Genomic DNA, 14,226 nt, shown 5'->3' with positions numbered 1-14,226 from the left:
CCAGTTTCTTTGGCAATGACCTTCATAAGTGCAGGGTGCTGCAGACATCAGAGCCAGCGCGTAGCTACAACTCAACAAGTTCAAAGAACAACACACAACTCACCTTTGTAAGGTCAGTGATCAGGCAGTGGTTGACATTCAGTAGGAAGTCTCCTGATGCCCAGTTCCTTTCTCCTACTTAGTTTGTGGTGGTATTAGCACCGAGCTAACAACTACAAGTGTACCACAGCTCATTCTCACGCCTTTAATTAAGACAAAAACCTTATTGTAGCCTGTTTCATGTGTAACAGCTGTTATGATGACATGTTTCATTAATTCAGTGGATATCCACACAGAAAGTGTGGTGGCTGTACGAGGAGCAAGGACGGAAAATGAGAAGTGCAGCATTCAACCTGACAGGGCGCGACGATCAGATCAGGAGGAAGAAAAGCAGAAAGCTGATGTTTGTTTGACTTTGGTGTGCAAAAGTATACTCTTTATTCTTATTATATATCCAACTTTATTTTGCCCCAACCCTTACCCTCCACCCAGCCCCACAACCAGTGGCATTCCCATGTCACCAGTTACTGTCACTGTTACAATAGCCAATCAGAGCTCACCTGCAGAAAGAAGGCAACCAAACAAAGAAGAGCAGAAAAAAGGGTTACTTTCAGTTTGTTTTTTTCTTGTTAAATAGTAATAAATACATTGAGATGCAGTGGTTCTTACTTTATCCTTTTCTCTTAAGCAGAAGGGTTAAAAAGTTTCTTTTAAATTTCTGTTTCTATTTCTTTTTCTTTTTTTATTGATCTGTGTTGGATCTTTAGCAGCAATCCGGACCAGTTGTCATGGTGATTAGCAGCACAGAGAGGAGGAGCTGTCTGGAGGAGAAACACAACAGGAGAAGGAGAGGAAGAGGAAAGCAGGGAGAGCGTGAGGCGGAGAAGGAGGAGGAGGAGATCCCTGTGAGTGTCAGCAAGGCATCAGTGTCCCGTGACCACCTCCTCCCTCCGTCTCCCTCTCGCTGTCCGTGCTGCTGCGACCAAAGAACATCAGAGGAAGAACAAACGCAAAGAAAAACGAGAGAGAATCCGCCAGTCCTCAACCACAACCTTTCAAATCGCCCCGTCTTCTTCGTGTAGCAGTACATATATATACACATACATATTATATATATATGTATGTATGTATAGCCTCCTGCCTGCATTTACACCTACTTTCAAAATGGGTCCTTTTCACTTCAACTGTGACCTGACTTCGACGTGTCAGACTGATCAATAGACACCGTCCGTCCAGACCAGCGAGGGGGGGCCTGCTACAAATCTGATCTCATATCTTACAAACACACATGCACGTGTGCAAACATGAACAGACCAATGCGAGCACGAGCCCTCCTTCAGCTTACAGCTACTTTATGGAATAAAATGCAAAAACTTCTCTCTCTTTCCCCTTCATCCTCCTCCTCCTCCTCTCCAGACTCAAACAACAACCACACAGAACACACAACTCCTCAAACCCGAGAAAAATCAAATGATATTAATCAACACTAAAATTAATAAAAACAAACTGGTCACAATCATTCCTTTCCAGTTACAGGCGCGACAAAGACAAACTAAAACAGGAAAAAGGAGTTTCCCAGCATCCTCCTCCTTCTTCCTCCTCCTCTCATGCAGTACAAAGTCTCCTTCAGCACAAAGTTCACCTCTTTGTCTCTGAACTCTGGCTGTATGTGTGTAGTTGTAGTAGTTGTAGTTAAAATTGTATGGCTTTAGGGCATGGTTCAGGTTTTATCAAGAGTTGGCTGGCCCCTCGTCTGAGTCCGGCCTCCCTCTGCCTCCCCCAGTGGGGTTATTGTTGTTGGAGGCAGGGTAGTAGTCTTCAGGGGGCTGGGCTTGTGGCCCTGGGGCGGTGGGAGCCGTCCGAGTCCGGAAGGCAGACAGTCCGATTGGCAGAGCGAGGGGCAGAGATGCAGAGCCAAACTGAGAGGCCTCCATGGAAGACACCGCCCCCAGGTGGTGCAGCCCCAGGGATACACTCACATCCATGCTGTCACTCATCTGGGGCGAGGATCCCTGTGGGCCCCCCCCTCCGCCGATGCCTGTCTGTCCACCCTGCCTCAGGCCACGGCCACCATTCCCATGGTGGGAGTAAGTTGGGTGTGGGTGGTGGGGCGGGTCCAAGAAGTGGCGCTGGTGTTGTTGGGAGGCAGCTGGCTTATGGAGCAGCAACTGGGTGTATCCTGGATCCTGACCCCCACCTCCGCCATCACTGCCTGGCCACATTCTCATCTGCTGCTGTGAGGGAGCCTAGATGGAAAAGAAGAGAGACACGGTCAGTGGGTTGGGATTATAATGGGACCAGTGACAGCACCAGCTCTTTTCCACAAGCACCGACTCAACTCAGACACTTGTTTAAGCTACTCGGCCAGGGTTCCCATCGGGCCGTGTAGAGATGACTAAATGCCACTGATTGGCCAGGAAGCGACCAATCAGTGGACTGGTCGGCTACATGCAACCACAAAGACGGCGCGCTCCGACGTTTTTGTGCCCGGCGGCTGACGACAGCATCCAGACAGAGCGAGTCGACTGTTTTACACACAGATGACATCACGGCACTTTCAGGCTGCTTTGCTATAACAACCCCACCCACACTCAGGTGGTGCTTAACAATTGAAACCAAGAGCAGAGTTGAGTCAGATGGTGCCCAGCAGGTGCTACTGGAAAAGAGGCTTATTTGATGAATATTATGGGAACTCCAGTAAGATTTGGATGGTTCAGTTCCAGGTTACAGAGAAGTCCTTTACAAACAGGCTGGAGGACGAGCGTTTAAGGACAAATATATCATGATGAATACTGGTTTTCATGGATGGAAGTGAAGAGTTTGCTATGCTTATACTGTTGTCTTTCACAATTTTTAAAGTCAATATGCAGATTTTCAAAATAAAACTACTCAAAAAGGATTAGGGTCAGAAAAAACTAGTGTGGCCAAAATATTTCATCACTGCCAACAGGAATGAAGCTGCTAAAGTAATCTGACCCGGGATAAACATTCCTGCAGCAGCGAGTGACTGATGCAAAGGTCCTCATACCGTCTCAATAATTCTCTGTTATTGTGTATGCAAACAGTGACAGTGGTACCTGAGGGCTGGTCATCTCATAGTCTGAATGTGTAACAGCAGAGTTGTAGTAACGATTACTGTAGCGGTAGTTGCGGTTGTCATTGGAAGAACCACTGGAGCCACCTGGAAATAATTGACACCAACATTAAATTCACACTTGAGCACAGCTTTACTTCATGGATATACTTTTAGCTAAAACAAGCCATAATGCATTCATTCTGTGTGAACTAAAAGAAAGACATTTACAAAAAAGAAGAAGAGGAGGGGCGTGGCTTCAGTAGGGTGGTTAGAAGGTCCCGCGCCTCTGTCGGGTATGTACCCCGCCACGAACGCTGGGCGTTCAGCTCTGACTCGTAGCGTGTTTGCGCGACGCTGAAGAAGACTAAAGAGTGGATCTGCTTTTCCTGTCACCGAGAACGAACTCGCCCGTCTCCTCACTTTCATGTTCATCAAGAAAACTATGAAAACCTGACTGAGAAATAAAGTAATGTGCTGACAGGGAGGGTGACCGTGCTGCAGTGTTTAAGTACATAGACCCTCCACTGAATATCACTGGGTCACATCAAATCTGTATTATGAAGCAGTAATAAGCATCTCACACACGCCCAGCAAACAGCATCCTCTCAGCTGTTTCACTACACTCCTGCCCCGGTCTACTTGATCCTAACAAAATCCTGCTTGAGACATTTTAGGGATGAAATCTAAACTGCTACCATTTCTTTGGACCTGTGACAAGGATGACATATTCCTCATTCTAACAGATACGGGAAAAAGTTCAAGGAAAGCTGGTGCAGAAAGAGAAGAGTCTACATTACCAGAGCTAGAAACAGAGCTAGTAGTGGAGGCAGAATGAGAGTGGTCCATGGCAGGAGAGGTGGATGTAGATGAACTAGTATTGGTTCCTTCATCTGTTGTTTTCTTGAAGAAATTGTGCTGCAGGGCGTAGAATGGCGTGATGCGGCTTTTAGGGTCGTAGTCCAGCATGCGCAGGATCAGGTCTGGAAGAGGACAAACACTGACATAATGATGGTGGCCAGCTACAATTGTAGTGTCAACCCCGTGATGTTTCTTGTGTCCCTCGCCCTCACTTGATATCTGCTCCTCATGCTAACTCCACATAGAGGTTCAGCGCTTTAATCCACGACCACATCCTTTCAGTCAACTCCCACAGGCCAAAGACAAGGGTAGGAACATAAACCAAACACTAAACTGACAGCTTTGCTTTCACACTTAACAGAGAATGATAGCCAGGACCCACTCCATGAGCCAAAGGTGTGGGGAAGCAACCCTTTTGTCCACTGGGGAAACCCCAGTGCAGCGAACTGGGAGGACACAAGTATACCGACCCCTGACTCTTACCGATGAGCAGAATCCAGCCCCATCTCCGGGACAGTGCTTCCAGAATGCAGGCTGTGCCCTGAGGTGAGCCCAGCTATAGCTTTCTGGTACCTCACTCAACAGCTCAGGCTCCTTCCCCTCCACAAGGAGGCTTTTATATTTCCACAGCCATTTTGACCAACCAGGGACAAAGTGCCGAGTCCTCCACCTTTGACGGCTGCGCACTGGCCTACATGCTGCTACTATTTACGCTATGCTTACAAATGAATATAGATTTCATCTATACACATCACATTAGAAGAGACACCTCAGGAGGACATTTACTGCGAGAATAATTTACACAACTTTAATCACTCATTTATATTTGTTGTTTCCACCTCCATGAACTTGTTTACATGAATATTAATGCTCAGTCCTGCAGTAATCATGCAAATGCCTACCTTTAAACTTTAGGTAGTCACAAGGGGCGTGTCCTGGCTCTCCTGCTCGCCGGCCCCCTGGACCCCCGGTCTCAACACCCAAAATCTCATGTAGACGCCGTGTGGCTGGGGGCTTATACTCCTGGAAAACACAAAAACACACACACGCTATGACTATTAAGGAAAGTCTGTGAAGTTCCAATAACAACATGAAGGCACGCTGTTCTTCAACACTTTGCTCAGGACACAATACTGAGGTTAACACTGAGACTCGTATTCTAATGAAAGAAAACTTCATTCATTTAGCTCCGTTTCCCAAACTCTGTCGTCTTGGAGACACAATAGTCCAGGCTTAAAGCTGAAACTGCAGGAAACAAAGGTCCTCCATGGTGGATAAAATCTATGAATCCTTCTTCACAGAAAGCCTGTGAGGAGTCCTCAGCTTGTTCGGTGCTTTGCACTTTGTACTGGGTTGGGCCTGTTTTTGTCTTAATTTTTAATGGCACAGATTCAACGAGGTGCTGGAAACATGCCTCAGTGATTCTGATCCATAGCAGTGTCTCATCGATGGCTGTGTATTCATGAAGCAATCCTCCAGTTACACCACCTCCCAGAAGTGCTGTATTAGTTTGTGATCTGGACCATGTGGAGGCCCTTTGAGTACCGTGAACTGACGGTGGCATTCAAGAACCCAGCCTGAGAGGCTGTGAGCTTTGTGACAGGCATCAGGCGATGGCTATAATGTGATGATAAAGGGATGGACATAGTCAGCACCAATCTCAGGTACCGTGTGGTGTCGTTGTGGTACTGAGTCGATACAAAGTGCACCAAGAAAATATTCTGCACCCATTAAACCACCACCAGCCTCAATTGTTGATACAAGGAAGGGTGATGTTATGTTTACACCCGACCATCCACGTGTCACAGCAAAAACCGAGGTGATGAAACATTTTCCATTTTCTCTTGTCAGTGTGGTTCTGCTGCTGCAGCTCGTCTGCTTCATGATTCCAAGTGTGAGCACTCAGAAACACTCTCCTGCCCCTGTTATAGCTTCGTCGTAACAGGTGTTGTGTTATTTATAGTCACTGTCGCCTTCCTCATTATCCTCTCATATCTGGCATTAAGAAAGCATTTTCAGAGCTGCTGCTCACTGCACATTTTCTCTTTTTCAGGTAAACCTGATGGTTAGAGAAGAACACCCCGTGGATCCTCAGGTAGAAACAGAACACACCAGAAGCCATGGCGTGTTTAGAGTCACATGTCTTCCCCAGTCTGATGCTCAGCTTGAACTTCAGCAGGTTATCTTCACCATAGCTCAGCAGGTAGAGCAGGTCATCTATGAATCATCTACCAACTGGAAGGTTGGTGGTTTGATTCCTGGCTGCTCCGCTCTGAATGCCAAATAACCTTGGGCTAGATACTAACCCACTGCAGTATGAACGTGTGTGTGACAGCAGGACGACAGAAAGGACTTGAACGGAAAAACGGGTGAACGAGGCAAGTTGCTTAAGTGCTTCGAGCGCTCAGGTAGAGTAGAAGGGTGAGTCCACCTGGATATCCTGTGTTAGTCAACACTTGGAAAGTGAACTGAACTAAATACACAAGTTAAAAATTTTCCACATGTGAAGTCAAAACAGAAGCAAACTTTACCTTCTTGACATCCTTGTTCTTCTTCACCGTCCACAGACCATCTGACAGCTTGTCAAAATACTTCCTGGCTTTAGGAGCTGCATCCAGCATGTGGCTGGGTGGAACTCCCAGAACCTCCACAATTTTATTCATCTGGTCAACCTACACACACACACACACACACACACACACACACACACACACACACACACACACACACACACACACACACACACACTCTTAATGTGGACCAAAGTAAGAGCATACCACAGACATGCTGTTGCAAACACATGCGGTCTTCAAATTCATGCTTCTCAGTACAATCTCAAAGGAACTAAGAGTAGACTGGAAGAGACAGACTTTCTGTCATCGTAACAACCGTGTCTACAACGTGGCCTCTCTACGCTAGCTTCTTAACACATCTAAATGGATGTAGCATAAAACACTGAGCACGGATGAAGGACATCCCCGATTCAAGCCCGACACTACCCGACACGTGTGTTCACGCTGGTGTTGCTGTTACCTCATTGGAGCCGCTGAAGAGAGGCTCCCCTGTGTGCATCTCCACTAGGATGCATCCCAGAGACCACATGTCGATAGCCAGGTCATACGGCATTCCCAACAGAACCTCGGGAGAGCGGTAAAACCTGCTCTGGATGTACTGATAGATCTAAGAAGGAAGTGGAGTTTAGCAATCTGACACCAAGACTTGACAGTGTAGCTATTTAACTGAACACATGCAATCACATTTGACCACACATTCATACCTTGCTTTATTCTATACACTTTAAGCACATTATCAAGGGTTGTGGTCAGAGCAGGCATGAATGTCATGGTAACTTTTTCCCACAACACAGAGAGAAGCTAACTGCTGTTCATGATTAGCAAGAACACAGTGTAGAGTAGCACTTCTTAAAGATTTAAATGGATCTGTTTATTTTTGTCCCTGCATGTAAACTTTTGAGCCTTGTGTGGATCAAACGTGTGCGCTCAGTTTTGTTGTCCAAGCTGCAGTATTGTACAATTATTCCATCACGGAAAAAGGACAGTAAAATTTTAAAAAAGCCCAAAGTTCCCATGACATTCATGCCGATGAGATGATGACAGCTGTGTCTCTTCTCCATTCCCACTAAAGCTAACCTAACCTGTCTTTGGGCAGTGGGAGGAAACCCACACAAAAACTAGGAAACCTCTTATCATGAGCCAACAGTCCTAATTATTCTGCCATCGTGCAAGCCACGCTACTTGGTATATTTTCCAAATGTGAACGTTGTGAGTAACGGGGAGTGATCCTAGTAGGTGAGCAGCGTTTATAAAGAATCATATCTGGAGTAAGTGTGCTCACTCTCTGTCCAAGCTGGCAGGAGGATCCAAAATCAACTATTTTGATGGCTGATCTCTTGGGGTTACACAGCAGTATGTTCTCTGGTTTCAGGTCGCAGTGGATGATTGACAGCTCCGGAGTGGCCAGGAATAATAGTGCTGTAGACAAAACACCAACATGTGTCAACAATATTATGCAAACTGAAGACACGTATAGTCTAAATAAGTGCACATCATCAGCATTAAACCTGCATTTACTGCACATTTCTAGAATTATTACCAGTGTTTACATATCGATCAGTAAATGTATTCAGACACCTGCCTCACTACACATGAATAACTGAACTGTTTAACATCTTTTTATTCCCTGATAAACATGTAAACAGTAGCAGGGATTGCTGTTTCCATCCTTAAGAGCTGAAGGTGTGAACCTTGGATGAGAGAGGCTGCAGGGTTAGGCCACTAACCCAACCCCACTAACTGCTTTGGACTGTGGGGGGAAGCCGGAGCACCGGAGAGAACACGCCAGAACGGGAGAACGTGCAAACTCCACACAGTGGAATCGAACTGAGGACCGTCTCCTTGTGAGGCTAGTCACCGCCGTGCTGCCCAACCACACCACATTTACAACCATTTATTCAAATGTGTTATTGTTACTTTGTGGTGCCAGCTGTGTGCTCAGTTTTAAAACGCTCGCCGTGATTGGCTCAGTCGTTCACGGTCAGCGCTTTGTTTAAGCGTAACTACAGACCACGACTATCACACATGCTTCCAGCACCTTTTGTGGAATCACAAGTACAAACGCTCAGCCTCAGTGTTGCAGCTGCATGTCGTCTCTATGCACCCACCTGTACAGAGCTGCTGTGCAAATTTCCTGGTGAGGTTGAGGGAAACTCCTCTGAAATTGGTGTTCCTCAGCAGATCGTACAGGTTGTAGCTCAACAACTCAAACACCAAACAGAGATGGTTCCTAAACATAAAGTGACGCTTCAGGTGGACTGCACAGAGACAGATTGACAGACAGACACAAAGAGACAAATGGGAGACATGGGGAAAAGTTAATCCACTGAATCGTTTAAAAATACCACAGTTTTGAGACGTTTCAGTTTCAGGTGTCAAAGGTGAGGTGAAATATTTAATATGTTTTTTGATTATTCGTCATTCCCATCTATGTCAACATTAACGGGACAGATTTGTTATTTGTTATTTGTCATTTCAAATGCAGGTAGTAAGTGCTTGCATAGACAGATCTTTGTACTTAAACAGCCTCAGCATGATAGGAGAGCGCACACTCTAAATACCTCGCATGTTTGATTTCTGCTGTTCAGCAGCCAGTGTTAGCAACAGTGCGTGTGCACACTAACAGATGTGTGTGCACAGAGAATAAATGTAGTAAAGGGCCCCCTGTGCGTCTGTAATGAACCAAGAGAAGCTGTGTTGTACAGCAGTGTACAGAGTGTGTATCTTACCTATGTAATATTTCATCTCAGTGTCGTGCTTGTTCATGAGCTCCAGCAGGCGTAGTTCTATCTGTGCCTGGTTCAAAAAAGCCTTTTTGTTCTTAATGATCTTAATGGCAACCCACTCCTGCTCATGGTGGTCGTAGGCCTTCACCACCTGTGGACACATGAACACATGTTACATCACAGGTAGTGAATCACTCAGTTCAAGGACAGCCAAACACTTCCTGTCTGACTTTGTCCTGTCATGTACACAATACATGTAGCCTGTGTCATAACAACAATGGCTTTGCCTTTGATTTCTTAATGTAACGCAATCTACTGATTACAATTACTGAGTGCAGCTCCCTGTAAGAGCACGTTGGTTTGTTTGCTGTAATCAGTGACCTTCAGATGTGCTGCTGGCTGTCGCTGGGTTAGCCATACCGACGCTTTAGCTCTGTACATGACAGCTTTTACTAATCCTTCACACAGAGTTTACTTTCAACTTTTCACAGAGACATGGCCAAATTTCACTAACGGCAGAAGCCGTCAAATAACTTTAGTTCAGACATTTTGGACTTTGCGTCCGCAGTAGTAACAGAAGTGGAGAATGTTTCTTGTGGAGACCTCACCTGTCCGAAAGAGCCTTTCCCAATCAGTGAGTCTATCTCATAGCGGTCCAGCCACTTTTCTCCATTTTTCACAATGTAGTCATAATTGTCATCGTCATAGCCATCGTTATAGATTTTTCTCTCCTTCTTCGTGCTGCTGTCCTCAGGAGGGACCTGCTGGGCCCGCCGCTTCTTCTTAGTATAGTACACCTGTGGACACAAACACAGCTCAGGCTCTGCTTCACAGTACATCTGAAAGCAACAAACCCAAATAACCTGTGCACCAGCAACCAGCTGTTACTGCGCTGTTCTTCTCGGGGTGTAACAGCAGAACTGCCTAGATTAGCCGTCTCTTAAGTGGATGCTGGATTTCAGTGCAAAAAATGACGTTCACATCAATGACCTGTGGCGCACAAGTATAATAATAATAATAATAATAATAATAATGGATTGCATTGCTTTTCGAGACCCTCAAAGCGCTTTACAATGCCACTATTCATTCACTCTCACATTCACACACTGGTGGAGGCAGCTACAGTTGTAGCCACAGCTGCCCTGGGGCAGACTGACAGAAGTGAGGCTGCCATATCGCGCCATCGGCCCCTCTGGCCAGCACCAGTAGGCGGTAGGTGAAGTGTCTTGCCCAAGGACACCACGACCGAGACTGTCCAAGCTGGGGCTCGAACCGGCAACCTTCCGATTACAAGACGAACACCCAACTCTTGAGCCACGATCGGCCCATTTCATGGATGAAAAACTATAGATCAGCGCTGCTGAGGGTTTCCTTGCTTCAGAGAATATTTTGTTTCCTTGCTATAAAAGCTTGTTCTGTTTCGAGGTCTGCACTCTTCTGGACAGAGATCTCAGATGTCGTTTCTTGGAATCTGGTGAAGCCACTGGCCCAGTTTGGGGGTCAGTGGTCCAGTTACCACAGGCACCACTGTTGCCATCATCTTCCACGTCTTCCTGCGATCCTCACCCAGCTGTTGGCATTTCTCAACCTTCTTGTGATGCTGCTATCACTTGGTATAGCTGCATCTATCCCTCCGGTTGGTTAGCCAAGATAGCAATCTCTTTACAGTCAGTCTCCAGGAAATTTAAGGTGATGTCCTCTGAACTTTTGGACTGTGACTGTGTGTGTGGTCCAGCTTTTACAAATGCAGTGGGACCAGAGTCTGTTTAGACAGTTACATTTTCCATTTTTAGGTAAATCACATGTAAGGTTTACAGTAAGTCTCCAGGAAATCATGGCGACACAATTTAAAGTACAAAATAAAAGGGTGTGTGTGTAATGTTACTGTTTCATACCTCATTGATGTGCTTATAAGTTTTGATGAGGTCAACAGAGAGTTTTCTCAATGGAGCGCTGGCAGGGTCTCTGAAACTAGGGGGAATTCTCCGCTGGAGTATGGTCATATCAGACAGCACCTACAGAGAACAACAACGTTTCACAAACTCGTCTCAGGTTTGATGCAGGAGATGTTCCTCATGTGTGTATCAGGACAGCTTCACACTAAAAACAAATGTGTTCATTCTGTGTGAGTGCACATCAATAACCTTTGCAGTTTGTACCAACTGTATTAGTTTGCTATTACAACTAATACATGATAAGTTGTTCCACTGCACCAACTTTTAACTCAATACAAACTAAGTTGCTGGTAGTCTGAAGGGAGCACAGACCATCAGGCAAAGCACACACTCGTTTTTTATTCACATACAGGCCAGTTTCTTAAAAGGTCAGGTAACAGAATCTGACTGACTGAGGATTTTTAAATTAAGATTTTAATACTTGGTCCTTTTTTTGACAGATTCCTCACCTCAGAAACAGAAAGAGGAGGATTACTGACTGATGTTCTGCTTGGATCAAGTGTTGTTGCAGGGAAACTGCAAAGTGCCCTCTGGTGGACAAACTATGCAACAGCAACACTCATAACACAGTTGAAGGGAGTTAGTCTCATCTTTTCTCATCCTGCTGAAAGTCACACTGAGGCCAGAAGAGCCACATTAGGGTAGCCACGTCGCTTGATTGCTTCTTTATAAATTCCAATGCTGGTACACTTACAAAAAGATAACGTCAGGCTCTAATATGTGGAAGAGCTTGGGACTGTGACATCACCATTTGAGTGGAATGGAAGTTCTTTACAGACTGGAGCACAATTTGTTGCTCTTTCCAGTTTGGAAGCAGCAGCAAAGAGCTAAGGTCGCAGACCAACAACAGCTTGGGCAACAGCTGGAAAAACATTACCTACAACAACATTTGGGAAAATCACAGTATTGTTACCTCTTGTAGTTTTCATGTGGTTACACAGCTGAGATGTGGCTGTTAGCTTGGTGGTTGCTACATGGCAGCATCAAAGAAACTCTATATGCTTTTGTTTTTAAAATACCGGGTACCATCAATACCTTGGACAAGTTGTTGTGGCAACCTCTGACCAGAGAACTACAAGCTGCTGCAGGTTTGTTGCACACATTACAGAGCTACGGCTCGGTCGACTGAGCCCCACACTCATGAATGTGTGCTGAAAGACACTTTAACTTGTTTGATGCGTAGGTGCTCATCACAAACAGGTTCTGTGTTTGGGATCGTGAGCATCTGTAGCTGGTTCAGATGGATCTAGGGCTGTTCGATATAACCATATATATCGGATGACGATATAAAAACGTCTGTCGTTTCATTTTACGCTGTCGTTTGTTTCGTGGTGTCGCAAAATAAACTGTTTACGGCAATATTTGTTCATGGTTCTGATGTCACTGTAGTTATTATTAATTTCTTAAAGTTCTCTCTTTCTCTTATATTTAATAAAACCACACCACGGACGGACAAGCGCCTGTTTGTATGTGTTGTGGTTAGCAACAAGGACGGTAACACCATCGTGTGTCCGCATGTTTATTTTCCACATACACTTTTCAGAATAAAGCTCAAGATCCTGTTGAGACTTTTCAAAATAAACCGAATCACGTGAAAGAGCAGATTATTTACGGATGAGAAGTAAAAAAGAGCTGCCAGGTGCTAAAAAATAAAGCTTAGACTCAAACGTTAGAGCAGGCTTTCCCCGCAGCACGCCGTGTAATAAATACTCACAAAGAAACGGCGCCGTTACAACTTATGTCTAAAAATGTATCGTTTCATGCATCGGTTAAAACTCGACTCCAGCTACATGACGCACAGCTGGAAACACTTCACGCAGGTCGAGCTGCCCGAGATTCACAGAGTTTACAGAAAATGTTACATTTCTGTGATTTATATCGTTATCGGACGATAGATGTCTCATATCGGGATATGAGGTTTTGGACATATCGCACAGCCCTAGATGAACCCATCATTTTCTCCTAGATGAGGTATAACATTATTCGTTTCTGACCCATGGCATTAGCTTTCCTGAGGAATCCACGAGCAGTTAGTAACCACTATTGGATCAACTGCAGACTCCAACTTTGCTCATACTAGTTAGCGATATTTATTCATATCATTACCACTGTTCACTAATGTAAACTACAGTCTGTTCTATTTAGCTGTGTGAGGAGAGCAGCAGTGCCCTTTGGCATACAGGCCGGTAGGACCTGAGATCAGGATCAGAAGCAAATTGTGTATGAGACAGCCGGGAGATGATTATGATGTGCCCTGCTGCTGCTGTCGCTTCAGTTTACAGAAGACCCACAATGCCCGGTAGCTGTTTGCTATGAAAACACCTTAAGTGTTCACATTTTGAGGGATAAGATGTGGGTGGAGACCTGGCATACAAATGTCAGTATCGATTACAGTGACCGCGAAGCAAACGTCTATCTTCTAACTTTAGCTGTACTGGGTGAATCTGTAACACATAAAGTGGAGACATCTCAAAACTGAGACCCACTGAGCCAGGAAACATATTTTAATCATCAACTTCAAAATGCCTCTGAAATCGTTCTCGTCAGCTTAGAAAAATCCTGGTCACATTTAGAGATATTTAGAGTAGTCGTGTTATCTTAAAGGTTAACCTACTTTCAGTTTGAATGGTTCTGGTTCTTATATAGCAGTAGGGTAAGTGTTAGGCATGAATAGGTTTACGTGCTTTCCTCTTTACTTTGCTGAAACCTGGTTGGAGATGTATTTCTGAACATGTTAAAATAGTATAACGACAATAACAACTGAGACAAAGAAAACAAAATAAGAATCATTATAAATAATTTACATGTTAAAAAGGCGGAGGAAGCATAAGCTTATTTAATCCCACCCTCTTTCCACTATTAAGTAACTCATAGTCTACACGTTCTCTTCCTTTTATGCATCCATCAGAAATTCTTCATTACAATTTGCTACATGATTTTTTTAATAACCCCAGTAACACCCGCATATATACACATCCCCACTGTGAACATCGTGGGTG

General features: G+C 45.0%; 1 protein-coding gene across 2 annotated transcripts in view; it reads right to left on the bottom strand.

Moving 5' to 3' along the window:
• Nucleotides 1–801: 801 nt before the first annotated feature.
• dyrk1b (dual-specificity tyrosine-(Y)-phosphorylation regulated kinase 1B) overlaps nt 802–14,226 on the bottom strand; it is a 57,840-nt gene continuing 44,415 nt past the window's right edge. For both annotated transcript variants that reach the window (XM_085472854.1, XM_085472853.1), the window contains exons 3-13: nt 11,168–11,287; nt 9,881–10,069; nt 9,276–9,423; nt 8,655–8,804; nt 7,829–7,965; nt 7,007–7,153; nt 6,505–6,645; nt 4,876–4,996; nt 3,913–4,095; nt 3,117–3,220; nt 802–2,285 (exon numbers count right to left, since the gene is read on the bottom strand). In XM_085472854.1, the coding sequence (XP_085328980.1) occupies nt 1,770–2,285; nt 3,117–3,220; nt 3,913–4,095; nt 4,876–4,996; nt 6,505–6,645; nt 7,007–7,153; nt 7,829–7,965; nt 8,655–8,804; nt 9,276–9,423; nt 9,881–10,069; nt 11,168–11,287 (1,956 nt within the window). In that variant the 3' untranslated portion in view covers nt 802–1,769. The remainder of the gene's footprint in view (nt 2,286–3,116; nt 3,221–3,912; nt 4,096–4,875; nt 4,997–6,504; nt 6,646–7,006; nt 7,154–7,828; nt 7,966–8,654; nt 8,805–9,275; nt 9,424–9,880; nt 10,070–11,167; nt 11,288–14,226) is intronic.

This window comes from Copadichromis virginalis, linkage group LG11, assembly GCF_057382275.1.
Source record: "Copadichromis virginalis isolate Kocher_CV1m ecotype Utaka linkage group LG11, C_Virginalis_male_GT1.1, whole genome shotgun sequence".
NCBI lineage: Eukaryota > Metazoa > Chordata > Actinopteri > Cichliformes > Cichlidae > Copadichromis > Copadichromis virginalis.
Note: the sequence above shows the minus strand (reverse complement) of the source record. Positions and strands in the feature narration are given on the sequence as shown.